Raw genomic sequence first — 26,338 nt, forward strand, 5'->3', positions numbered from 1 at the left:
ATGCAGCAACAAAGGCAAGAATCGGAGCACTGGCATCAACGAGAAGAACCAGGGACGAACGGGCAACAATCGTTGAAATCATCCGTGGACGAGAGCGACGTCAACGGTCGAAAAACGGATGGCGGTAATGACAAAACGGAGGACGTTCTGCCGGAGCCTGGTAAAGCTCTCGGTGCCCCGACTTATCGGAATACCCTGCTGAGCTGCAGAAGTAACGCAAATGCTGCCAATTCCGCTACGAATACGGTAAGAATCAACTCGTGGCACAACCACGTTTACGCGGTTCCCCCGAGGGTGCCTACGCCCCATGGGATCGGCGACATCCTCGGCTGGAATAAGTCTTCGGATAACGATAAGTTTATCGTTAAGGGCGAAGTCGGAGCAACCTATGGAAATACGAACGACCACAACGGTATGGGTGGTGGGAAGATACTCGCGCCTACGCCCAGGAGGCTTAACGCGAATCCTTTGATTCGAACGTCCCTGGCCCTGTACTCGCCATTGTCGATACACACCCCAAATTCCATTCAGGGATCCCTCAAGTCGCAGGCCTGCACCCCCAGCCCTGCGACTCCATTGAGGTCACCGTCCTCGGATGCTAGTCTGTCCCCGAAATTGCACCGTAGCGTGTCCATCTTGAAACAATCGATCCACCACTGCCACGAGATCGCCAAGACCGAGCATTCCTCGTTGGAAGACATCGTATCCGTTGGCGAGGAGGACGAGCGGCCACTCAATCTCAGCACCACCTCCAGGACTCAAAGCCCTCGCGATTCCTTCGACGCGAATGAATCCTCCGTGTATTCCAAGATGCTTCCCCTGACTTTCCGAAAACCCGAGTTGGAGTCCCTGCATCACCATTCGCTCGGACTTCATTACGTACCTCACCGAGGCACGCATCAGTCGTACCTGCAAAATGGCAAGGCTCCCGCGGATGAGACGTCACTCGCTCTACCCAGGAAGCGGGCCAGAACTCCTTCGAAGGGTAAGATTTTTATGCAATTGTGAAAACTGTTTTTTATATCAAAGTAAATGTCACGCTGGAACATATCGTTACCCTGCGGAGGTGGAACTTGAATATTTTATTAAACTCCTTGAATACAGGCTTTTTTACTCAGCACTCGACGCTGGGATTTCCTCGCTCAAATGTGTATTTGGCTCGGAACTCTACCGAGTTTCTTGACGTAAGGATATCCGATCAACGTCACACCGTCACTCAAAATGCTTTTTTTTTTTATAGTAGGCCTTTTTATAGTAGAACTTTAAGGGGTTATATGCGGTTGTCATAAGCGAAATTCAAGAATTTTTTGTCGTGACCAAAATGCATTTTTTAATCGAACACAGAGCGTGATTTCATGGTACAATTATTGAACTTAATATATAATTTCTTTTTGTCAAGATATATGTAAAATTTGGTGAGATACAGGAATTCTCTGAAAATGTTTTTTTGCGGTGACCACGATACCTCAAAAAGTATTTCACCGATCGGCTACAAATTCTTGGAGCTCATTATACATATGGAGGTCTGTTGAATGAACGAAGAATTCTTTTTTTTTTCTATGAAAACGCTGTTTTTTTTAAGGAAAAACGAAAATGTTATAAGACGAAAAAAGTGATTTTTCAGGAAAACCCCTGCCATTTTGATAAAAATCGGAATTACGAAAAATCCTTCGTTCATTCGGCAGTTCTCCGTGTATAGAATGAGCCCTAAAAATTTGAAGCCGATCGGCGAAATACTTTTTAAGATATCGTGGTCATCGCAAAAAGAAACTTTTCCGGAGAATTGCTGTACCTCGCTAATTTTGGTAATATATCTTGACAAAAAATGATATATTAAGTTCAATAATTGTACTATGAAATCACGCTCGGTTTTCGATTAAAAAATGCATTTTAGTTAGGAAAAAAGATTCTTGAATTTCGCCTTTGACAACTGCATATAACCCCTTAAAAATACGAGGACAAAAGCAGTTTTAAAACTTTTATCTGCAGGATAATTTTATCATCTATCAGTATATCGTTTATTTTTACCTTATTGGGGACTTGTATTGTGTTCATCGTGGATATTTAAAAAGAACGCTATTTTAATTTGCAACTCTAAGCCTTGGTAGGGAGTCCATCGAGTCTCCAAATTCATTCGATTAATAACGGCAATTCTAAAGACATAAGCTCATCTCTGGGCTTGTTTAATAAGTTCGTGAATAAATTAAGTGGCATTACAAAAACATCATAAAAAACCGGAGAAAATATTAAAAAATGTATTCTTTATCGAAAAGGGTGTAGCCGCATAAACATATGAAAAGTGGCCCTATACCAAATTAAACGTAGTACAAATTAGTTATTAACTTGTTACCAATAAACAAGTTTACTGAAGATTCATCGCTGCATCTTTGTTGTGACGATAGTTAGAGGTGAAAATGTGATTTTTAGTTTTCATTTAATAACTTTTTTTTATTAAAGCGTTAAAAATTATGAAAAAATCGTAGTACTTAACGTATAAAGATGTACGCTGAAAAATTGTTGAAATTTTTGGTTGCATATTCGACTTGGAAGAAAAATGTTTACATTTTTAGTTGCAATTTTTACTTGCGAGTTTTTCATGGCCCTTCTTTATTCAGCAAGAATATCATCTTGTATTTGTTTATTTGTAATTTTTACAGACCTTTCAAGAGGGTGCATCATTGCTTAAATCTAGAACATGCACGTGGTTCTCTCTTTGATCATTTTTGCTACAATGTTACGTGTGGGGAGGGGGGATGTTTTGACGTCTATGCTAAGAATTTGTATCATTACATCCGTCGGTCGCTTCTAATCAGTCCAGTAGAAAGCAACTTATTTTTTCGGAGTCACCGTGACCCACCTACGAGTAAATCAAAGTTACTTCGGAGTTACTATGAATTACTATTTTTTAACTTTGGAACTGCTCCGGGTATTTTCTCGTAAGTATACATATTATTTTTGGAAAAAGTGACGTTTTGAGCATTCATATACAGGTAGCCCTCCTACGACACGGCAATATAACACCGATTCGCTCTAACACAATAAGAAACTTGCGAAAACCTTTGGGCAACCCTGTACTCCTACAGTACTGGATAACATGATTTTTGTTTAACATATTTAAAACCTAAATTACCTTAAAATAATGACGGGAAGGAATAATAAAATATAGTGCCTTTACGTGAAAATAATATTTCTTGTTCTTTTTTTTTTCGTTTTGTATTATACATACATTTATATTTTTAATAAAAATGAAGTTGCTTATGTGGAATTAAAAGGAAAAATGTTTGTCTTTAATGGGTTTTCGGAACGTAATCCCACCTTTTTGTCCTGGCTCTGAGTCTTATATAACACGGTTTCATAGCACGGCATTTTCTAGAAACCTATCTACCGTGTTGTAGGAGGGTTACCTGTACAAATATTTGTATGCATGTCGGCCAAAAGCGATGTTCTGGTATAGCACAATTTGGGGGAAGACGGACCATTTGTATCATTTAAACATTAAACACTAAATGACGTTGCTGTTGTCGGCAGTCATTTGTTGTCAGCATGAAGATGCCTAGCAAACAGTTGGAGTAATGATTTTGTACACGTTCTTGATGTAATTTGTGTCCAAAGTTTTGTAGAGGATTTGACATTTTTCGTGGGCGGAAATTAATTATTGTTTTTCACGTCAAGTATCTCCTCTGAATCCATGATAGCGTGGTTTGAAGCACTATAATATATCTCTACAACAAAATCTTGTAATATTATATACTATGCAGATAATGCTAAGACAAGTACCACATTACAAATTCATGTGATGGTAGGTAAGTTAACAAAACGTTTAGATTTCAATAAATTTCAAAAATTTCTATCCACGTCGCGATTCGTTCACATGCTTAATCCGGCGGGAGTAAGGCTAATGAGTGGCATACCCTAATGAAAGAACTAAGTAGTAAGCTGTTATTTTAATTAAATTAATTAGGTTCGTGACACCCAGTCTTATGCGCGCTGGTTAATAAGGAGTGAGGAATTAACCTTGGAAGAAACTGTCCTGGGTCCGAGTCTAAGTGTGGCAGGTGTGGTACTCGTGGTCTTGGAGTGTTTGGAGTCACGGACGTGGCACTTCTCGTTGCACGGACAGTCCGGAGGCATGGGTGAGTCAATTCGCGGCTACGAAAACTATTAGGAAGACTACCCTTCGAGGCCCTCCGTCCTGGTTACGGGGCTAAGTGTGCAAGGAGGCGTCGGGCTTGTCGAGCGGTGTGTGGGGAAGCCTGAGTGGCCGTGGAGGCGATACCCTGGAGCTGTCGTGTCGTCCGCGAGGCAACGGAGAGACCTTGGTTTCGGAAGGCTCCTTCCAGGAGCCAGGTCGCTTAGCCGCGCCTTGTCCGCTGGTTTTTGTGGACCTGGAACCTCGCATTGTGTGGGGAGTATCCGATGTGCTAGCCCGCAGACGGGACGGGGTCACCGGCGATGGTGGAGGCATCAACAGCCTACCCGAAACCTTCGTTCGGGTCCGACAGGGGGTCCCTTCCTGGGACCGTGTGGACGCTTGTTGACGACAGTCCGGGTCAGCAGCGACCTATCATAGGGTGGAAATAATCTTCCCTGTGGCCAGCGAAAAGTTTGGGGCAGCGGCCGGTGAGAACTATCCCTCTGATTGAGTCCGGTCGAGTAACAATAACTGCACGATTGAACTCGAGAGGTTTTTTTGGGATAGTTTAAATACTGAATTTTTCCCCGCGTTCGAGGACTGAAACTTCGGCGGGGGAAGTGCAAAGGTCCAATGGGAGAAAAAGTCCCTTATTAGTTGGTTTCTCATTGCTTTTAGAAGGTTCTTGGGGTCATTGATTGTTTGTAACTCCCTCCGAAGTTTATAGTCTGCACGTGCGCGGAAGTTCCACTGTATCGTAATCTAAACTCTAGGCTTTGTATATTTCAATTCTTATGACCTATGCTTCGGGATTCCTTAACTAGGTGCTGTACAGTGAATATTAAGACTTCGACCTAAAGAGTTAAAATAGAAGTGCCCGAAGCAGTATTAGTATTTAACTAGGTTCGAAGGGTGTCCCAAGAAATCGGGGATCGCGAGGTCTAATTAAAAAGGATTAAGTCGTCCTCTGTCTAGGATGTATGGAGGTTACGTTCTGTTACGCGGGAGGTAACAGTGTATTAAAATGATTCATCTATTCTCAGCACCCTTATTTAACATCATTAACAGCGAACGCAACATCACAAGAAACAGGGCGGAATTATCACCTCTAATAAACTCGATATTGTCCCGAGCAATAATTTATCTCGGTGATTCTTCTCAGCAGTTGGAAGAAAAAGGATTTGAAACGTGCGAACCATGTTTTAAATACAGTTTTCGGTATTGTTTCATTCAGTACGTTTCCGCGATTCGGTGGGAAAAGTTAAAACTCCTCGCGGAGGGAAACGGTTGAGTCGAACAGGCCGATTCGACCGGTCCAGATTACCGAGCTCCATTGACCATTGTCAGTTCGATAGAAGACCGCAACAAAGGTAAACCGGAGATCAAAGAAACTAATAATAAAGTGAATATTGCAAGAAGGAAATGAAAGGCGTACAAAAAATGGCAAGGCGATGGGCGGTCGCGATTAGCTATATCGCGCGAGCAGTTACAGTTAATAATTGAAATGTTACCGAGCGTGACGTTTTATTCTTTTGAAGTCGCTTCAAAATAAAACGCGGCTCGGTCGCAATAGCCTGTTTGCGCTCTTCGCAATCGCAGACAACTACTCGAGGACCGCTGACAATCGACGATAAGCGAAGCGCGTCCTCATAGAAACTCTTCAAAATTTGCCATTTTACATACGCAGTTGCCACTTTGCCTATTTATGCGATTTTAGGCGTTTATAATTTTCAATTACGATTATAATTTCAATAGTAACAATGTTCCGAAGGCTATGATGGGCGGTATATTTAAGCTGCTCAATCCCGTTCTAAATATCAACCTGAGTTCAAAGTTACGAAACACATCATTGTTAAAAGATATAGAAATTGAACGATTCTATGAACTATATTAAACCATGAACGAAAAGTATACGTAGTTGGTCATTACCAAGCTACGAAGGAAAATTGAGCAAGCTGAAGGAATACTTTCGTTTATTTAAGATTTATTATCGTTGAAAACAAGGGATCTTTAAACTACTATAAAACAGAGGATGATTCAGGAATCTGACCACCTGAAAGAAATTATTCATTTGTCGTTCCGGAAGCTTTGGTGAACATATCAAACAGCAACAGATATCTACTTGTATACTAGTAATCGGCGAGAGGCGAGGTTGTTCCGATTTTTGATCCTGCAGACCGGGAGCAAGCTTCAAAGGATTGGTATCGCAAGGTGGATGAGCTAAGCGAGGTTTTTGGATGTTCCGAAAACATAACCATCTATGTGGCACTGGCTAAACTACGTGGCCTCGCCGAGGTATGGTACAAGGGACTTCCCACTGTACATTTCACCTGGTAAGAATGGAAGGATAAGTTTCAGCTTGCGTTCCCATCTGCGCGAGACCTTCAACAGACTCTTGGGAAATTGATGCTCCAGCGAAAGCGTCCAAACGAGAGCTACGCTGAATATTTCTATAAGAAAACCACTTTTGACCAATGGGAAAAAATTCGGCAAGGACGCTGTGTCGTGTGTCATCGGGGGACTTGAGGACGAGGTAGTGAAATCTGGTGCAAAGCCAGGCAATCACGAAATCCCGGAAGAGCTCTATTTCTATCTCTAGAGACTCAGAGAGTCGACTGGATAGATCTTACATGCCTAGCACCTCGAGGAATCAGCCATTATCAAGGTCCGCTTCCGAGGTAAATGACAAAAGATCACGTACTAGGGTCGAATATGTTATTACGTGTTTCATATGTGGGACGCCAGGTCATAAAGCTGTAAGAGGTGTACCTTTTGCCGTCGATGGGGTCACCTAGAAGCTGGTTGCCACGTAATGAAGAAACTTATGGAATCAAGAACGGTTGGATAGCTAGACGCCACGACGGAGATTCAGAACCAAACATTTTCCGGCGACATCCAAGTCAATGGCCATCCCTCGATAGCGTATGTTGACTTGGGCCGCTCGTATACCTTCACAAGGTTTAGCAAAGCTCAACGATTGTGCTTGCAACCATCAGATTCCGTTGGAAGAAAATTCCAAACAATATACCTCCTTCGTCACCCTGTCTGGACAATAGGAATACAATCGAGTGCTTCTCGGGTGACCAACGCTCCTGGAGTATTGCACAGGTTTATGAACAAGATGCTGCGACCAGTGCCAATAATTGTGGCAGTGTACCTAGACGACGTCTTACTGCACGCACGGACCGTGGACGAGGCTCTCCGAAACCTTAGAGTAACCCTTGACGTTTTTCGGAAGGAGGGGTTGACTCTGAACATCGAGAAATGTTATTTTCTTATGACGTCCGTTTCCTTTTTGGGTTATGAGATTGAGGAAGGCCGAGTGAGACCAGGTAGACAGGAGACTGATGTGGTGGGGTTATTTCCGGTTTCGAAAACGATCCAACAAGTGAGACAGTTTCTCGACCTGACGGGATAATTCCGTTACTTCAGTAGGGACTACGCCATCATTGTCAGACCATTGACGACTCTATTACGGAAGGAAAGCCGTTGGAGTTGGGGTGAGCGAGAGGCTTTGACATTTAAAGAGTTGCAAAAAGCACTGATAACGCATCCAACATTGGTACTGTTTGAGCCGACCGCATCAACTTAGGTTCCCACACACGTCAGAGCACTGGGGTTAGCGGGCAACCTCCTGCAGATGCAGGAGGAGCAGCGTCTACACCCTATGGCATACTACAGTCTCCAAACCACAGATAGTGAACGGAAATATCGCTCATATGAATCGGAAACACTAGTTGTTGTGGAAAGCTTGAGGAAATTCCGTTCCTATCTGTTGGGAGTTCAATTTACGGTGGTAACCGATTGCAACGCTCTCAAAACTACAAATGAAAAGAAGCAGCTTATACCAAGGATTGCGAAGTGGTAGTTGCAGTTACTAGAGTATAAGTTTACGGTGAAGTACCGCCCAGGAGATCGGTGAATTATACCGATGCTCTCAGTTACAATCCTGGATTGTGTGATTCCACCTCGGAGACTGAAGTCGTCATGTGGATTGAACAGGGCTGACTCAGTGCTGTCTAGTCAATTAACTCACGATAAGACCCGACAGATACGGGAAACATGATCGAAGAGCCAGGTATCTGACTTTGACAAACAAATCTACAAAAACTATGCCCTTCGCGATGGTCGAGTGTATAGGATTACCGCTCAATGGGTGGTTCCTAAGGGAATGAGACATGAGGTTGTGAGGGCTGCACACGATGATTTTGGACATTTCGCAGTCGAGAACACACTACGCCGCTTGTGTGAGCATTATTGGTTCCCTAGGATACGACAGTATGTTGAACGTCACATTTCCTGTTGCATACCCTGCCTGTAGAACAAACGGACGGCGGGCAAAAAGGACAGCTATCTTCACCCCATCCCGACGACAGTGCATCCCATTCAGGTTCTCCACATAGACCATCTAGGACCGTTTCCGAAGAGTCAACGGAGTAACAAGTTCATTATTGCTGGGATTAATGCCTTCACGAAGTTCGCTTTCCTCCGAACGGCAAAATCAACGAAAACGAAACACTTGATAGATTACTTTAAGGGCATTTTTGCATCCCACGACTTACCAAGGACAATAATCACTGACCAAGGAAGCGCTTTTATGTCGAAGAGTTTTCGACAGTTTTACACGCAGAACGATGTCCAGCGTGTGCTCAACGCAGTAGCAAAGACAACAGGCAATGGGCAAGTTGAATGACTAAATCGGCCCATTTTGGGGGCGCTTCTAGCATAGACATTGGAGGAGGATCTGTAGGATGACCAAGTTAGAGCAGTACAGTTTGCGATGAACAACATGCCTAACGGGTCCACAGGCAGGAGTCCAAGCGAGTTGTTGTGTGGATTCAAACCCAGGGGCGAACGTGACACACTCTGGCAAAATGCGATCACCTAGATTCTAACCATCATTAACAACCTCATGGAAATACGACAAGCAACCCAGAAGGCCGCTCATGACAAGAAGAGGAAGCGACCGCACCGGTACAAGGAGAACGACCTGGCCCTGATAGAGAATAACCTCATCAGCACCGGCACCAGTTGGAAACTATAGTCCCCTTTTAGTGGACCCAGGGTCTTCAAAGCTGTTGTGCGGCATGACCAGGCATGGCACCTATGAGAGAATCATTGCTGTGGATCGGATGAAACCATGGCTTCCATCGGGAGGAGTCTCGCATGATACCAATAGTGACAGCGGCGAAGACAACGTGGTCCTATCAGACGATGGCCGTGACGAAGTTTAGTACGTCGGAATGAGGTAAATCCTATCAGACGATGGCCGACTGTGAGATGGCCACAATGATAACTGGCCGGGGAGCCATTGGAAGGGGTTGAATTTAGAGCCTGGGCTCAGCGGGGACTCACTCCCCCCTGTTTAGAATATGACCTCAGTTTTATAAGGATGTCGAGAAGAAGTTCGGTTGAGTTGAGTTTTGTTGTGTTGTCATAGACCAGCGGGTTTATCGTGTGTACAAGCGGGATGAACCTGAGTAGCGTGTTTGGAGTAGGGTGATAAGCGATTACTGTAAGCCACAGATCTTGGACTATATGTGCAATTTCTGTACATTGAGCTTTGTAGAACCTTTTGATTGGGCCGGGTCATGCCCGCCCAGTCCACCTGGCCCCTTGAGTGCGGTCGTGCGATGTCCACCAGTGGGTGGACCAGATTTCCCTTCCGCACTCACAACTATGAGACCAGTGTTTGGGGAAGACGTTTCGTACGTTGATTCCCTTAGTGTCATTCACTCTATATTCACTATATATTCACTCTATATTCACTATAATTAAGGGGTTATATGCAGTTGTCATAAGTGAAATTCAAGAATTTTTTTTCATAACTGAAATGCATATTTTAATCGAATACAGAGCGTGATTTCATCGTTCAATTATTGAACTTAATACATCATTTTTTTGTCAAGATATATTTAAAAATTGGCGAGGTATAGCGATTCTCTGAAAAAGTTGTTTTTTTTTTGCGGTGTCCACGATATCTCAAAAAGTATTTCACCGATCGGCTACAAAATTTTAGGATTCTTTTTTTCTATGAAAACTTGCTGCTCTACTAAGGACAAACAAAAACGTTATAAGACGAAAAAAGTGATTTTTCAGGAAAACCTCTGCCATTTTGGTAAATATCGGAATTCCAAAAAATCCTTCGTTCATTCGGCACCCCTCCGTGTGTAGAATGAGTCCTAAAAATTTGACGCCGATCGGTGAAATACTTTTTGAGATATCGTGGTCCCCACAAAAAAAAACTTTTTCTGAGAATTGCCGTACCTCGCCAATTTTTTAATATATCTTGACAAAAAAATGATACGTTAAGTTCAATAATTGTACTATGAAATCACGCTCTGTTTTCGATAAAAAAAATACATTTTAGTTATGAAAAAAGACTTCTTGAATTTCGCCTACGACAACTGCATATAACCCCTCGAGAAGTGCCCACGCTTAACCCTTTCGTTACCTTGGACGAGATATCTCGCGACCCAATATTGGCCGATTAACGCTTTTGACGAGATATCTCGCGACCCGATACTGACCGATCACCGCTTTTGAGGAGATATCTCGCGACCCGATACTGACCGATCAACGCTTTTGACGAGATATCTCGCGACCCGGTAGTAGCTGATCAACGCTTTTGACGAGATATCTCGCGATCCGGTAGTAGCGGATTAACGCTTTTGACGATAATCTAGCTTTCTAGCACCAATATTTTGACATTCTAGATGAATATATTTTATAACTAATTCTATTCGTATAGCTAAAAGGAAGAAATAAATACAGCTACTACCGGATCGCGAGATATCTCGTCAAAAGCGTTAATCGGCCAGTATCGGGTCGCGAGATATCCCGTCCAAGGTAACGAAAGGGTTAAAGGTAAATGAGCATCGTTTTCCCATTAGCAAAACGCTCCGCAGATTCGTATCTATAGGCATACTCGTCCGCTGCAAATCCGGCGCAAATGCCCATTCCAGGGGACAGCGTGTTCGGCCGGACATTCCAGCGCGAGGCTGACTATCCGAAATCCACGCGATCGTTATCGGAAACACGAGCGATCTCGCAAGAGCGAAGATTCTTTCGTGCTTTCGCGAACGAGGGTCCCTTGGTAGGGCGCAGTCTCAGGCATCACTTTATAAGAAATAAATTAGCCGTCTAAGGATCGGATTTAGCGGTGATAGGACGGTTCATTTTAACCGAGAGCGGGCATTAAAGTGAAAACGGGCAAGAGCGATGGTCGGACGAGGGTCGGGTCGGGGGTGCGGGATAAGGGATAAGGGGTGAGGGGTAAGAGGTGAAGGAGGCGCGGGAGGGGAGAGCACGGTGTGGCGTGGCTGCGAGAGCGCTGTAAGTATCCAACTGTAACGAAAGGCGAATCAAACGGCAGCGAGACCAGGGGTGCGTATATCTGCCGAACGCGTATCGATAAGAGGGCACGAGCGGATCGACAAAGTCGAAGGTAACAAGTTGCCCGATATCGTAAGCGAGGAACAAAGAAGCCCATAGGAGGCGAATCGAGACACTCTGTATATGAGAGAAAGAGGGAGAGAGGGGGGGAGGTCAGACGACGGCGCGTGCGCGCGTTTGTGCCTCCATCAAACCACACACGTTTAATACTCTCTCTCCTTCTCTATCTCTAGCGATCATTCCGCCGTTGCGTCCTTCGTTCGAGCGCGCGCACACGCAACGCTGAACGAATGGAGTTTGGCCTTTTAAGATGAAGCGAAACGTGTCAAGAAATTTGATCAACGTCGGGGAAAAGATCGTTCGAAATACCTACCTTACCGACGTTCGTATCAATATCGAGAGCCGTGTAGAATTATATTGGGTATTTTAGGTATACACGACACGGCATAATCGATACGTCGTTTCCGTGCAATAATTGTAAATTCGATTAGAAGTAAATCTCCTGGATGCGTGGTTTTTGATGCCCTAATTGACTGCCGAGTGCCGCCTTACGCCATCTCTGATTTCAGTGCCAACTAAATTTCTTACCCGAGACCTCACGTTATCTTCCTTTTAGCATTATAGCGCGTAAGACATTTTTTGCCTTTATCCCGTTTGTCGATTACCAGAGTGTTCTATAATCGTTGTACAATTGTCCCGACGCTATCGTTTCTCATATCGGAGCCTTCAATAATTGTATATTGATCGAAATGTGGGAGCTAGGCGCCATGTTGGTTTTTCCCTGGGAAATCCAGATTTTGAAAGTGGCAGGATGATTCTTAGCTCTTCGCGAGTCATGCGTCAAAGTTTGAAACGGTTCGGTACAATACCCTTAAAAGAAGGGTCCTGTTCGAATGAACGGACTCGAGGGGGTTCCGTTTCTCCTTAAAGGGTGTCGCGAAAATCCGACGTTGGCGGTAAAGTTTGATCGAGGGCTCCATCTTCCGCAAAAGAGACCGGGTCGTCCTCTCGCGCGCCAACTGGCTGCCTAGTTAACGGCAGTACCGTGTTTAGGGGTGTTAATTGGGTGGTATATCAACTCCCTCGCCCCCTCCTGGCGCCCAGGCCCGCGCACACCCGCGCACACCCGTGCACACCCGTGCACACCCGCGCACACCCGCGCACACACGCGCACACACGCGCGCGCGCGTGTAACGGGACGGCGATAGGGTTACGTTGTATTGGATGAGTCGGTGAAACCGATCAATAGGTGGTTCCCGCCTAAAATGTTTCAAAGGCATGCCAGGTATATTACGGACTCCCTGATGAGTTCCGCGGATCGATTTAGTCGCACGATGGAGCCTCCGCTCTTGCGGAGCCCTCCTCGATTTAAATGCCTCGCTGGGAATCCGAAGTGCGGCGGCTCTTTAAACGAGCCCCGCGTACGCTGTTGCTTTTCCCCGACACAAAGACGCGGCGCGCCTAGCCAACTACAAAATCGATTGTCACACTTAATATAACACGAGAGTCAATTTGCTTTGCGTGTGGTAAGCTGCCTCGACAAATCGAAGCTGCGTCGTGCCGTCTCTCTCCCTCTCTCTCCTCGCAGGGTCGACTCGTGTAAATGATAACTACGCATTTATACAAAGGAAAGGGTCTTCTTAAACTCAAGGTATACGATTGGAGTTCAATGTAACAAACATCTCGAGACCGTTATTTAGGACCTCTAAGGATTTCTGGGGTAGAGTTGTTGGAATCGAGAGGGCTCGTAAAAGGTTGACTTATTAAGGTGAAGTGAAACACGTCGAGGTACTTGATCGACGTCGGTAAAGAAGATTTTTCTAAATGCCTACGTTGCCGACGTTCGTTTTTGTATTGACCGCTGTGTCGAATTATATTGGATATTGTACCAAATGGCATACTCCACATGTCACTTTCGTACAATAATTATAAAGAAATCGAAGTAAAACTCCAGAAATCCTCTGGATTCGTGCTTTCTGGGGCCCAAATTGACTGCAGAGGGACCCCCTGCGCCATCTGTGATTTCCAGACCAATTAAATTTTCACTCCGAGATCTCGTATTCCCATGGTTTTAGCATAGAAACGCATACATCACTTTTTTTGCCTTTATCCCGTTGAAATGCGAGTTAATCGATTACTAGAATGTTCCTAATTGTCGTAAAATTGTCCTGACCCTTTCGTTTCTCATATCAGAGTCTTCGATAATTAGATATTCATAGAAATATGAGTGATCGACGCCATTTTGGTTCTGGTCTGGGCTGAGTTAAAAAATTTTTTGCAAAAATCCAAGTTTTGAATGTGTCAGGACAATTCTTAGATGATCAGGAGTGATGTGTCAAAATTTCGGACAGTTTGGTCTAATACCCTTAGAAAAAAGTGTTGTATTCGAATTGACCGATTTGAAGGGGGTTTCACTTCACCTTAACGCTAGGTCTACCGATAGTTATCATTTAAGCTAGAATTTCTTCCGACACCCGTCTAGTCCACGAGTTCGATAAAACTAGGGTTAGAGCTCTGCGTACTTCCTGCACGATCAGGATTGGTCGCTACCGAGTTTCAAAAACGAACCTCAAACATGGCCCTTTGGTCCAATAAGCTACTCAGCCAATAATCGTCGAGGTTCCGCCACGACTTAGCCTATGGCAAGGTATGGATCAATATTGGCTATCATGGTTGAACGTACAATAATGACACAATTTCGGTAACATCTTTGGTAAATATATTTATATCTTTGGTGGAATTTAAAAAATATTGGCTATCAAAGTTGGACGTACAATGATGACGCAACTTCGGCAACATCTTTGGTAATACCTCAATCATTCGAATTTAGAAATGAACGATAAGTTGAAAAATCCGAGGCCCAAATTTGGTACTAGGCTAAATCATTCTTCGGCAAAATCTTGGCTTAATCATGGTCCAATTTCATTGAAACAATAATCCCAGAAGTTTAACTATGATATGATTCTATGGCATACGTTTTGGCCAATTCTGGACATACAATTGGTGGCAAGACATCGGTAAAATCCTTGGCTAAAGTTAAAAGCTTGGGCCGAAGTCGAGCTAACTATACAAGTTTAAAAAAAAATGTGGCGATAGAACGTTTTAACCTCATTCGCTTCAATATTGCCGTTACATTTCACGTATATTTTAGTTTTAGTAGTTTATCGTATCATGGAAAAATCGTGGTCAAAATTTGGTTGCAGTCTGTGATTAAGGTTGATATCCAACAAAAAATATTCACTTTCACTCAACTTTAATAATAGTAGTAGACGAAGTTTACTTTATTCCTCTTGATCACTGTAATTTACTGATATTTGCAATTTGGTGATATTTAAATACCGGTAGTTCGTAAACAATTTGAAATAATATCTGGAATCCACGATTAAAATGATACAAAAAACACCACGTTTTTGGAGTTCGTATATTAGTCTAGATAACCGAGAGATGATGTATCCAACTACAAAGCCAAGAGATCGGTCCGTCGATCGAAGAAAAAAAGGAATCTTCGTTTCCTAATATACATGAATTTTTTCGGATGATTTGAATAGAGAAGTCAAATATGAGTCTTTAAGTTCGGTAAAAGCAATTGTAAATAACATTTGTGGGACATATTTTTTCAACGTTTACATTTATTATAGTCAATATTGTGCCAATGCTGGGTCAATGGCTCGATGATGGCAAAACTGTGGCCCAACAATGGCAAATGGGTCCGCGTTTACTAAAATCGCTGTTATCATTTCCGGAAAGGGGGCCAGGCATAGTTGGCTAACTTTGGCCAATGATGAACAATATTGTGCCAAAGTTGTGGTGTTGTTCAATTGTTGCTTAGGTATCGATCCAGCTTACGTACACGCATGTATATCCATCGTTCGTGTCGCATGGGTCCAACAATAAAAAAAATTCGGAATCTTCCCGATGGTACGACAAACGTCATTGCGCTGATCGTTACGATGTCCACTGCTCGATGGCCCTAATAGCTTCGTTTTAGAATAAATTGACTCTCGATACATGTTCGTCAATTAATGTCCCGCACGAAATGATATACCGAAATAAATATAAACGATATACGAGAGTATTGATGTGGGTCGCAATTGTGAATCCAAGTAATGTTCATTTAATCATAATTATATTATGGGTCACTTATTAATTCTTTTTGTATTTTCTTAGCAAGATGTACGGATAAATACCGTTTTACCTTTTTATCTACCTTTATTCGTATACTTAACTTTATTTTTATTTACCTAAACGTGTGGTAAATACCTTTCTCCTTAATTTGAAATTAATTCACTAGGTATTTGTACTATCGACTTCACTGCGTATTACGGTCAATACACGTGTCGCCAAAAATCTTGAATAGCTTCCAAATGCTTTGGAGTAAATAGAAATATCATAGCTAGAATGACTGATAATATCAAGGGACGCGGTAGAGAAGTTTAGTGGCGTTGACTGTACATTGGTCGATTGACACAGGCGTCAACTGAGCGCTACCCTCTTTTACTCTAAATGTCGCTCTAATGGGCATTTAATTTTTCTTTAAACGGCCAGAACTACTGTAAGAAGATTCCAGAAGCTTTTTAATCGACGCGAGTGGCTTTATTGAATTTTTCTCCTTTTTTGAAACCGATATCGTCCGAATCGATGTAGTTATTCAATTAAAGTTTCAGTATAGACAGTTTGATTATATTCGGTCGTCGCCATCTTCCTCACCTGTGAAATCGCCCATGGATAAAAATCTAACTTACGAACCGACGCACTCAAAGTCGAGATGTTCCTCGAGCCGTATTTTCATGGCACGGGTAGTCCATGAGTATGAACGATAGAAGATAGCTCACGATGTGTATTAAAATGGTTTCGAAACTGTTACATTGAGTCTTACTTTCAACGTGTATTAGGGCGAAATGTAAATTTAAAAGTCTAAAACGCATGAAATGATAGAAATTGTTCAAAACTCTGTGGCCTTTGGTTATGTTCGGTGACGGGTTGAGGTTATAACCTCCCTGATTTTGTGACGTAAAGTAATTATTGGAGACAGAAGAAACAATTTTGTTCTTGAGCCCAAGGAAAATGAATAAAAACTAAACGTGATCCAGATTCTCAGATAAGTATTGTTAATTATCGATGCAAAAATTAACTCAATATATAAACCAATACTTTGTGAAAACTTATTTTGTTACAGGATGCTTACTAAACCAGGAGATAATTATTTGGGGAAAAAATATCCAAGGTACCTAGGCCACGACGTCGAGTCTAAAAAATACAATTATGGATATATCTGAAAGGTTCGCTCCGAAGAGCAATATGGCAAATGGTACGCTTAAAGATAGTATCAAAAGAGAGTATTAGATTCAAATCTCAATGCTTTCAAGTATCGAAATCAAATTTACTTTATGTATAGTGCATTATTTGTTATCTCTGTAAAATCTATTTCATTTTCTATTTTATCTAATCAAATAATAATTAAAAACTAAATGTAATGAAATAATGAAAATATTAGAAACTCAATTTGAAAACATTTTATTTGGCGAGGTATTGAATTTTGTTTTACGATGCTTTAGGAATTGAATGAAATCCTTAAATTACATTCTTTTTGAATGTGCGATACAGGACGATTCAGGAAATGATTACATTAATAAGGTTAAGAGTACAATGTACAAGTTCAATGTACATTCAATATTTACTTATCGTCTGTAACTCTCTGCTTAATGGCGATGCTAACGGATCATTCATCCTTCCATCTTCTGTATTTCTGCCCGCCACAGGCAGCCGAACGCAGCCTTACCGATGCCCTCTGCGCTATGCCTTCCGTTCGGGAACGTGATCGATTGGCTGTGCTTCAACTAGTTATTACAGGAAATTTATGCACTGTGGGAAAAAATAGTACAGGCCTTTTCGATTCCTTTTTCAACAAGGATAGTGCTGTATCAACCATGACTACGAGTTCTTTTTGCCCTATGCTATATTCGGTATTAAAATGTGAATTAAGGTAATTGATCCTTATTACATCTTTCACATTAATAAAGGTGACGGATTAGATTACAAATGAACATATTTGTGCCACTACTTTATCATGTGTATTGTACAATTTCACATAATAAAAATTACAATTTAATACCGTATTGTATGTAATTATTTAACACAACATAAGGTTGGCAAACTGTTTTGTTGTGTACTATAGAGTGCGTTATAATGTAACAAGATTTGTTATTAAGTAAAAATGAGTTACATTATATTATAATGAAAAAATGTGTTAATATCATATCTTATGCTTTACCGCATGTATTATCATATTATAATCGATTCAATATTCTTGGTTGTAATCTGTAATTTACATTACATTCTGACATAATGAATCGCTACACTGTTACTGCGCTATATTTTTAGACCAATGTTTTGACGTAATTGAGTTATTCTTATAGATTATTTTCTTATGTAGATGATAGAATAAAACATAAACTAACAAACTCATTGAATCATGTAACAAATAATGTAATTAACATGTTACGGTATATTGTATTTACAAAAATCACTGTTTCTCACCTACATTAAATTTCTGCAAAAAAGTCCTCCTCAAAAATTAATATTTTTATGAAACGTCCACAAAAAATAACTCTTCCAAAAATGACTGTTTCTGTCTTACAATAAGTTTCTGCAAAGAAACTATTTTATTGCAGAAACTCATTGTAGGATAGAAACAGTGTTTTTTATAAAGGATTTCTTTGCAACCCTATACTTAGCAATACTTTTTACACGGAGGTGTTTTTGGGTGGGGATTTCACAACTTTTTGATAATTAAATATTATAATGGTAATTTAAAATCGGTATTGATGAAAAATGCATAAATGTGAAATGAAATTGTGTATCAAAATATGCACCGGACATAATTACAACGTGACGGTTGTTATTGAATAAATTGTTTTTGGAACTCACCGGTTGAACATTGTATAAACCTCAATAATGTATTAACTGATTTTCCTCAGGAATACATACATACGTATCCATCAATATTTTAAAGGATAGAGAAATCTTCAGTGAAGTTTGCACTTTATCTGGAACCATTAAACCTTTATCACTCCAACGGGCAGTAATGCTGCCAATTTCTAACGCTCTTCTAATATTCTTGGAGTGATAAGGGTTACGTATAATAACATAATTATTATCTAATTGATAGATATATTAAGTGAAGAATCAATCACAAGGACAACTCACGTTAAGGGAAAGATACGATGCGTAGCATACTATTAAATGGGTGCATTCAGAGGAGAAAAGCAGTTACCGATGAGTTGGGAACATGTTGCGATTTCTGGTGAAAATGCGATCTGATTGGTCTGATCGGTAAACATGTTGAGTGAACGTATCCACTCAGCAGGTGAGCACTAACCGATCACTCAACAGTTGTCTCTTCTGAATGCACCCAATGATCAAATGTTACCCATTATTATTGATCGATTTTCCTCCTATGTTGTCCGCCATTTTTTGTTTCCATTGAAATCTTCCATGAAAACGTTAATGATTTAATATTTAAAATAATGTTAAACGTTAATGGTTTCAATCTTTGTGACAATGAAGTGGAATATAAAATATAAATTCTCATTATATAGTTTTATAGTAGTTCCAGAAGATATTCATTATTCCACGATTTTGCTGCAAGTTAATGAAAAGAAATGAAAGTTCCAGCTTACTTGTGTTTCATAATGTGTTCGTTTCTCTAAACAATTACGAAGAAACTACTTATACGAAATGTCGCACATTTCAGATAACGCCGTGTCGGTCTCAAAATCGTCCCCTGGGAAGCGGAAAAGGGTTGAGCCCGTTGCGAAAGAGTCACTCCCGTCTGGAAAGGCGAACATGGAGCTACGACTCAGTGCACCAGAAGACGCCATAGAAGCGGATAGGAAGAAGAAGAAAGCTAGGACAACATTCACCGGGAGGCAGATTTTCGAACTGGAAAAGCAATTCGAAATGAAGAAGTACCTGAGCTCGTCCGAAAGGGCGGATATGGCAAAACTACTAAACGTCACCGAGACACAGGTTATATTTTATATCTTCTTTATTCAAATACAACCAATGGCTATTTGGAATATTTCTATAACATACATTTAGAATGTTTTCGTTATTTCTTACAATATGCAGCGATTTACAGTGCACGAAATCAGATTTTATACATTAAATTATTTCCTTGGACAATTATATGATATTCGTATGTCGTGCAAATACATGTGTAAGTATAGTAGTTCATGAACTTCGTTCAACAACGAAATTTTTATTAAGATGAACATAAGTTCACATAATTGAAAATTGGTGGACAATTTCAGTGTATGAATACCAATTCTAATAACAGTCCAGAGAAAAGGGGTTCAAACAAGTTAAGATAAATGCAAATGTCGGTCATCCACGATTTAAGAATTTTAATTAATTAAGGTGAATACAAATACAATCATGACGATCAACGAATGCAAATTAATTGAACCAGACAGATTTCGGTAAGGAACGACCAAAGAATTTGAATTAAACAAGGTAAATACATCATTGAACGATACAAAATTAGGGTTAAATAAATTAAGTACATAGAGCTCATTAAAGTAAGTACAAATCGGCTTGATTCAAATACGTAGAAATTTTAATAACCGAATCAAATCAGTTCGGGAGTATCGTCGAAGGAAACTCTCTCCTGCTCTCTTATGTCGTGCCCCTTACCGTTGTATCTTGTTGTATCGCATTGTACCGTAACTCCCAAAACAATGAGTGGCTAGGCAGATCGGATTAAGTAAATTAAGTACTGCGACGAGAATTACTCATTCCCTTATCGACGAACAGTCGTACGCCCTGTGGATTGCGAATGGTAGAGGTCAAGCCCGTACTTCGACCTGTCCGGAATTCCGCTTTCTTTAAGGGCTCTAAGTGCGGAATCCCTCTGCCCGGCTGCTGTTAGATCGGGAATCGTTTACTCGGGAGCAGTGATAGCGACTACCCGAGGATGTCGATCGGACCGTGCCTCGTGAGTTTGTTTTTGGGGACTCGCTTCCAGATGGTTGAAACCAGTCAAAGACCTCGTCGAGCAAAGTAACGAAGATACTTTATTTTCGATGCCTCTTGGTTTTACAGGAACGACTCGTAGACTCGGTCAACTCAAGGGAACCAGCGCTCGCCGAGAGTTACAGGTGCCTCGCACGCAGGTTACAGAATGGAGACAGTTCAAACTTCGGTAGATCAGAGAGCGAGCCCTTCGGAGCGGGCATTTTTATACTGACCTAGGATGTTCCTAGGCGCGGAGGAGGATGCTTATTGGTGGGTTTTTAAGATTGAGGAGGGAAATGTCTCATGTGATTGGCTTGGGGACAGGTCGAAGGGGAAACAGGTGGAAAGTGTCTTTTTCCAGAGAATCTGAATGTTTGACGTTTCCCAGGGCTGTCATCTAGTTTGGGGTGCGGAAGTACTCGGATAAACAAAGGGGAGATAAGAACGAGGGAGAGCATGTCTCCAGGAGCGCTTTGGAGCGCGAGACGCGTTGCTTAGTCTCTTTCTTAATATTACTTAAAATAAAACGTTAGGTAGGGACCTAACACTGCCCGAGCACTTAGACCCGGCCCGGTCGACAGGACCTTCCAGGCTACGCAGCCCCGGGAAGACCTTGCGGCCCTTCACGGGACGGCAGCGAGATACGATACGATTCCGGGGTCCACGGGACGGGAAACTACGGAAAATAAATTATAAACGCGGATATACGGTGAACGATCCCTTCGGGAGTTTATTACAAAAAATAATCGAAATTACAGGGACACGACCCGCGAATTGGGCACACTGCTCGGAGCCGATCATAGGGTACAACACCCTAGCGAAAGCTCACTTGGATAGGGAGAAAACAGGGTAATGGAATGTATACGAGAACTGACCCTACTCCACGGCTGGAGTAGGTCACAGGGCACGACGCCCTCCTCGGGAGGACCTTTTTTTGACCCCTAAGTGCCGCTGCCTGATCGGTACATGCACGTGGCTTTCGCGAAATGCACGAAATCGGGACGGTAATGGTAATTAGCGCGAACGGGAAAATCTTTATTCGGAAACACATCGGAAATCAGCTAAGATCGAAATGGACAATGGCGCCGGCTTCAACCGGTCGCTGGGTAGGCTTCGTAATGCTAGGATGGCCATAGCGGCCAGGGCCACTTACTCCACGCCCTACATCTCCTTCTTTAGGGCCTGAGGAAGTCCAACAAGCGTTGGGCGTATGATAGACCAACCTTCATACGACTTGTACGACATTCGACGGCGCCCCTCACGGGGTGAATTTCAGTATAAGTGCTGCATTACTATGAACTTTTCAAGTGCAGTCCGAGCTGTCAAAATGGAATAAAGTTCACTCGCAAGGTTAGGAGAAACCCTTGGTAATAGGCTGAAAGTTCAGCGGCGAAATCCATTTCACTATTCATGAAAGGTTAGGAATGGTGAATGAAAGTACCGATCAACAGAAAGTCAGGTATTAATTGCACACCATGAAATCTCGGGCACGAACGTATTCTTAGACGAAAATGAAAATGAAAAGAGGATCGGATTCGTCCTTAAAATTATAAATAAATATTACATTTCTTGTAAAGCTAAAGATAAAGGGTTAGGTTTTATAACATTGATTCTTTGTGAGATTTATTTGATGATTACTTCCGTTTCCCAATCTTATCATGTCACGTTATCGTGGCCCTGAATCCGATTTGCTCCTTCCGGTCTCCGCCGAGACGTAAATTATATTAATAATATTGTGGCAATACTAGACCAGTAGTGGCTTGATAATAGCAAAACTGTAGCAGATGATTGTCAGCCTTAGTAAACTCTGTTGTCTTTGCACGTCTTATCCAGCCTCCGAGAATAATCATGTGGCAAGATTTGCAAACGATTCCGATTCGAGGATATCAACTGTCCGCGATCGGAACTTGGGCATCAATTGTGGCCCAACTATTGCAAATAAGTCCGCCCTTACTAAAATCGCTGTTATCATTCCATATCTGAGCCAAACTTGATTGCCTAACTTTGATCAATGATGTACGATATTGGGCAAAAGCTGTACCGTGACTTAATCGTTGATCGGGGTGCTGCATTTTACAGCCAAGAAGCTGGTAGGTAATTCAGGAAAATAGACAACCACGATAATGCATAGGATGTGTAAAGGATGAGACAGATTACGCGCACAAGCCAGTGCAATAAGAACAGAACTACTGAGTTGCCGGCGCGGATTGCTTCTGATTGTCTGTAATGGATCTGATAGCCGCTTCCACCCACCAACCACAATCACATCCAACCACCTACTTATCGACCACTTATGTGCATCATTATGCACGCGTGGCCCGTTAAACAATCGTCACACATTCTGAAACTATTATACCATTTAATGTGGTACGAATGTCGGTAGTCGTATAACAAACACGATCGTTTGCGCCCGTTAGAACTTCCAAGTGTAACAATAAAATATTGTACTCTGCGAAGTATTTTACACGGAAGTGTTTCCATGGGGATTTCAGAAGTTTTTGTTTTTATAACATTAAGAGCAAATGGGGTCTGAAAGAGATGGTAGGCTTTGAATCTGCACAAAAAATGTAGTAAAAATAAGTTTCATAATAATCTATAATATATAAGTAGGGTAGGCGACCGCGCCCGATGTCGCTTAACTTCGGTGATCTTACGACGTGGCTTGAGCGTTGACTAAATAAACGTTTAGAACTATGCGTAACGAGTTTCTAGTACACTACGCTTGTACAGCGTCCGAAATGTAATGGATTTCTGATCGGGGAGAACGGCGAGAGCGAAACAATACTTGCGCGTGCACAAATTGGGCTTCTACGGTTTTCCTACCGAGGTCTTTATCATTTTCACTTTCGAGCTCGATAACGCGCATTAGTTGCCAACCGCGGGACCGATGGTATTCAGCCCCTATTTCGCTTCGTGCTGAAAACTCCACGCGTGTCCTACAAATGCCTATTTTCTCTCGTTTACACAATGTATTACCGTGAAACGACCATATTTCTGCTAAAATATTAATTCTACATTTCTGATTTCAGGTGAAAATCTGGTTTCAAAACCGGCGCACCAAGTGGAAAAAGCAAGATAATATAAGCAATGCGGAAGCGGCAGAGCACAAGAATCAAATGAATCCGAAATCCATGCAACAGAAGACGAAACATAGCGGGAAGATCGGAACGAAAGACAAGGATCTGTACCAGCAGTCGGTGGACTGCAGTTCCGATTCCAATACCTCGATGCTGACCGGTGATGGGTCGGTGCCCGACTGCAACTCGTCGGAACACGGAACGGAACCAAACCGGATGCTACCGCCACTAGATGGCGCGCGCATTCCGGCAAGTCTGGGCCTGGTGACGCTGGAGCGCGGCCCTCTGGCGGCTAATCTGGGAATTGGAATTCGGCCGTCCGACCAGAGTACCCCGGCCGACTCGTGTAATCTTCAGACACGGCTGGTCCTTTCGCCGGAAAACCCATACACTTTGTTGAACCGCGAGAGTACCAGGGACCTTAATACGGGGGATTCCCTCCTGACTGAGTGCGACGTTAACCAGGACATAAGCGCACCTCGGACCGCTATTTTAGATAAGGTAGAGGCAAAAAACGAGCGCGAGGTGAGCAAGGAGCGTGTAGTGATACAGACTGCGTCACCCGAAAGGCCAAACGAGGACGCCAAAGACGTAGATTTAGTTAAGCCAGCTTTTGCTCCCGCGGTTATGTTTCCTACGTCGTTGGAGGGCGAGCCGCTGGAGAGCAACGTTCGTGAATTCGACGAACCGGCCTCTCCGCAATCCGCTCTCCAGGTCAACGAGAGCGAGGAGATGGCGCCTTCGGAGACTTCTAGCTGACTAATGCCTTCCATGAGCGAGAGCAAGGATTATCTAAGAAGTTCGAAAGAATGATTTGTCACGTAACACTCAACGTTGCCAAAATATAGGGTACAGAAACAGAGGGAAATCGGGACGGACCATTCATGTAATGCCTTTACTCGCATGTTTCGATATGTTGAGAGTACGGCAACATTGCTCGTTACGAGTGCCCGTTTTTCATTATTCCGGTAGCGATGAATTCAGACGTGATTGAGAGTTTATTTAATCAAAACAAGGTGAGACTATTTTCAACGTGGTATCGACTCCATCCTCGGATTACATTGTTTCATTAGATTAAAAATTCGCGGGGCTTTAGAACCGAAAACGCTATGTGCATAACACAAACAATTAGAGGGACTGAGACGCTAACTCGATTCCATTACAGGCGTAAAATAAAACTTTGCATTTGCCGTGAAAAATAGTGAATTGGAGAGACATTGATATCGTATTAAGTATGAATGCAAAAAAGCATGTAGTCTCGTAGACCGAGAAAAACGAAGAGGAATGTGACAAACCGAGATGGTTAAGGTGAAGTGAAACCCCCCTTAAATCATTCGCGAATAAGACACTTTTTTTAAGGGTATTGGATCGAACTGTCTAAAAGTTTCACACATGACTCGTGATCATCTAAGCATTGTCCTGACACATTCAAAATTTGGATGTTTTATAATAAAAAAATTAGTTAAATTAGCCCAGACCAGAACCAAAATGGCGTCGAGCTCGCCCATTTCGTTCGATATTCAATTATTGAAGGCTCTAATATGAGAAACGAAAGGGTCAGGACAAATGTACGACAATTTAGAACACTCTGGTAATCGACAAACTCGTATTTGAACGAGATAAAGGCAAAAAAAGTGTCTTACGCGCTTCTATGCCAGAACGATCGTAATACGAGGTCTTGGAGGGAAAATTTAGTTGACACGGAAATCACAGATAGCGCAGGGTGTCTTTCTGCAGTCAATTAGGGCCCAGAAACCACGAATCCAAGGGATTTCTGGAGTTTTACTTCGATTTCTTTATAATTATTGTACGGAAACAACAGATGGAGTATTCCATTTAATACGATACTCAATACAAAAGTGTCTTACGCGCTTCTATGCTAGAACGATCGTAATACGAGGTCTCGGAGGGAAAATTTAGTTGACACGGAAATCACAGATAGCGCAGGGTGTCCTTTTGCAGTCAATTAGGGCCCAGAAACCACGAATCCAAAGGATTTCTGGAGTTTTACTTCGATTTCTTTATAATTATTGTACGGAAACAACAGATGGAGTATGCCATTTAATACGATACTCGATACAATTTGACACAGCTGTCGATATAAAAACGAACGTCGGCAACGTAGGTATTTAGATAAATCTTCTTTACCAATGACGATCAAATTTCTCGACGTGTTTCACTTCACCTTAATGGTATAGTCATCGATGCTACGATGCATAGAAAAGATAAACCAAACTCGAAAACCACATCCTTCTTTTCCCGCATTCTTCGAAAGATATTTTTATCAATAATATTTATTTAGTTACTTCTGAATTCATTGCTAATAGCGTTCAATTGTTTTGTTACCACCCGAGCTGCTACCTTAGAGGGTGAATATCGTTGAAATTTCTTTGTAAAATTCTGAAATACAACAAAGCAAGCATAAGGTTTATTAATTGTGTCTCGCCAATTTCGATTTGATTTCCAAGGATCCTGTGATATTATCTAAAAGACGAGTGCAAGTATAGCTATCAAAATATCCAAGGATTTTATTTAAGTGTTAAAACTTTTTCTGAAATATTTCTGGTATATATTCAATTTCTTTAAAAAATGTACAATTTATACATTACTTCGCAATTAAATTCTTTACATGTTTGGACTACCGTAAAAATGCCCATGTTCTCTTAAAGTGTTTGATATAACCTAAAGTAGCACGAGATAAAAATATATTGTTCCTATA

General features: G+C 41.9%; 1 protein-coding gene across 1 annotated transcript; it reads left to right on the plus strand.

Moving 5' to 3' along the window:
* LOC105703964 lies at window positions 1–24,957 on the plus strand. The gene is made up of 3 exons (XM_012432789.1): window positions 1–985; window positions 19,281–19,555; window positions 23,572–24,957. Exons 1-3 carry the CDS (start codon window positions 1–3, stop codon window positions 24,376–24,378), a joined length of 2,067 nt encoding a protein of 688 aa, XP_012288212.1. The 3' UTR covers window positions 24,379–24,957.
* The last annotated feature ends 1,381 nt before the right edge of the window (window positions 24,958–26,338 follow it).

Source organism: Orussus abietinus, unplaced genomic scaffold (genome assembly GCF_000612105.2).
Source record: "Orussus abietinus isolate OABI.00-Male unplaced genomic scaffold, Oabi_2.0 scaffold84, whole genome shotgun sequence".
NCBI classification, from domain to species: domain Eukaryota; kingdom Metazoa; phylum Arthropoda; class Insecta; order Hymenoptera; family Orussidae; genus Orussus; species Orussus abietinus.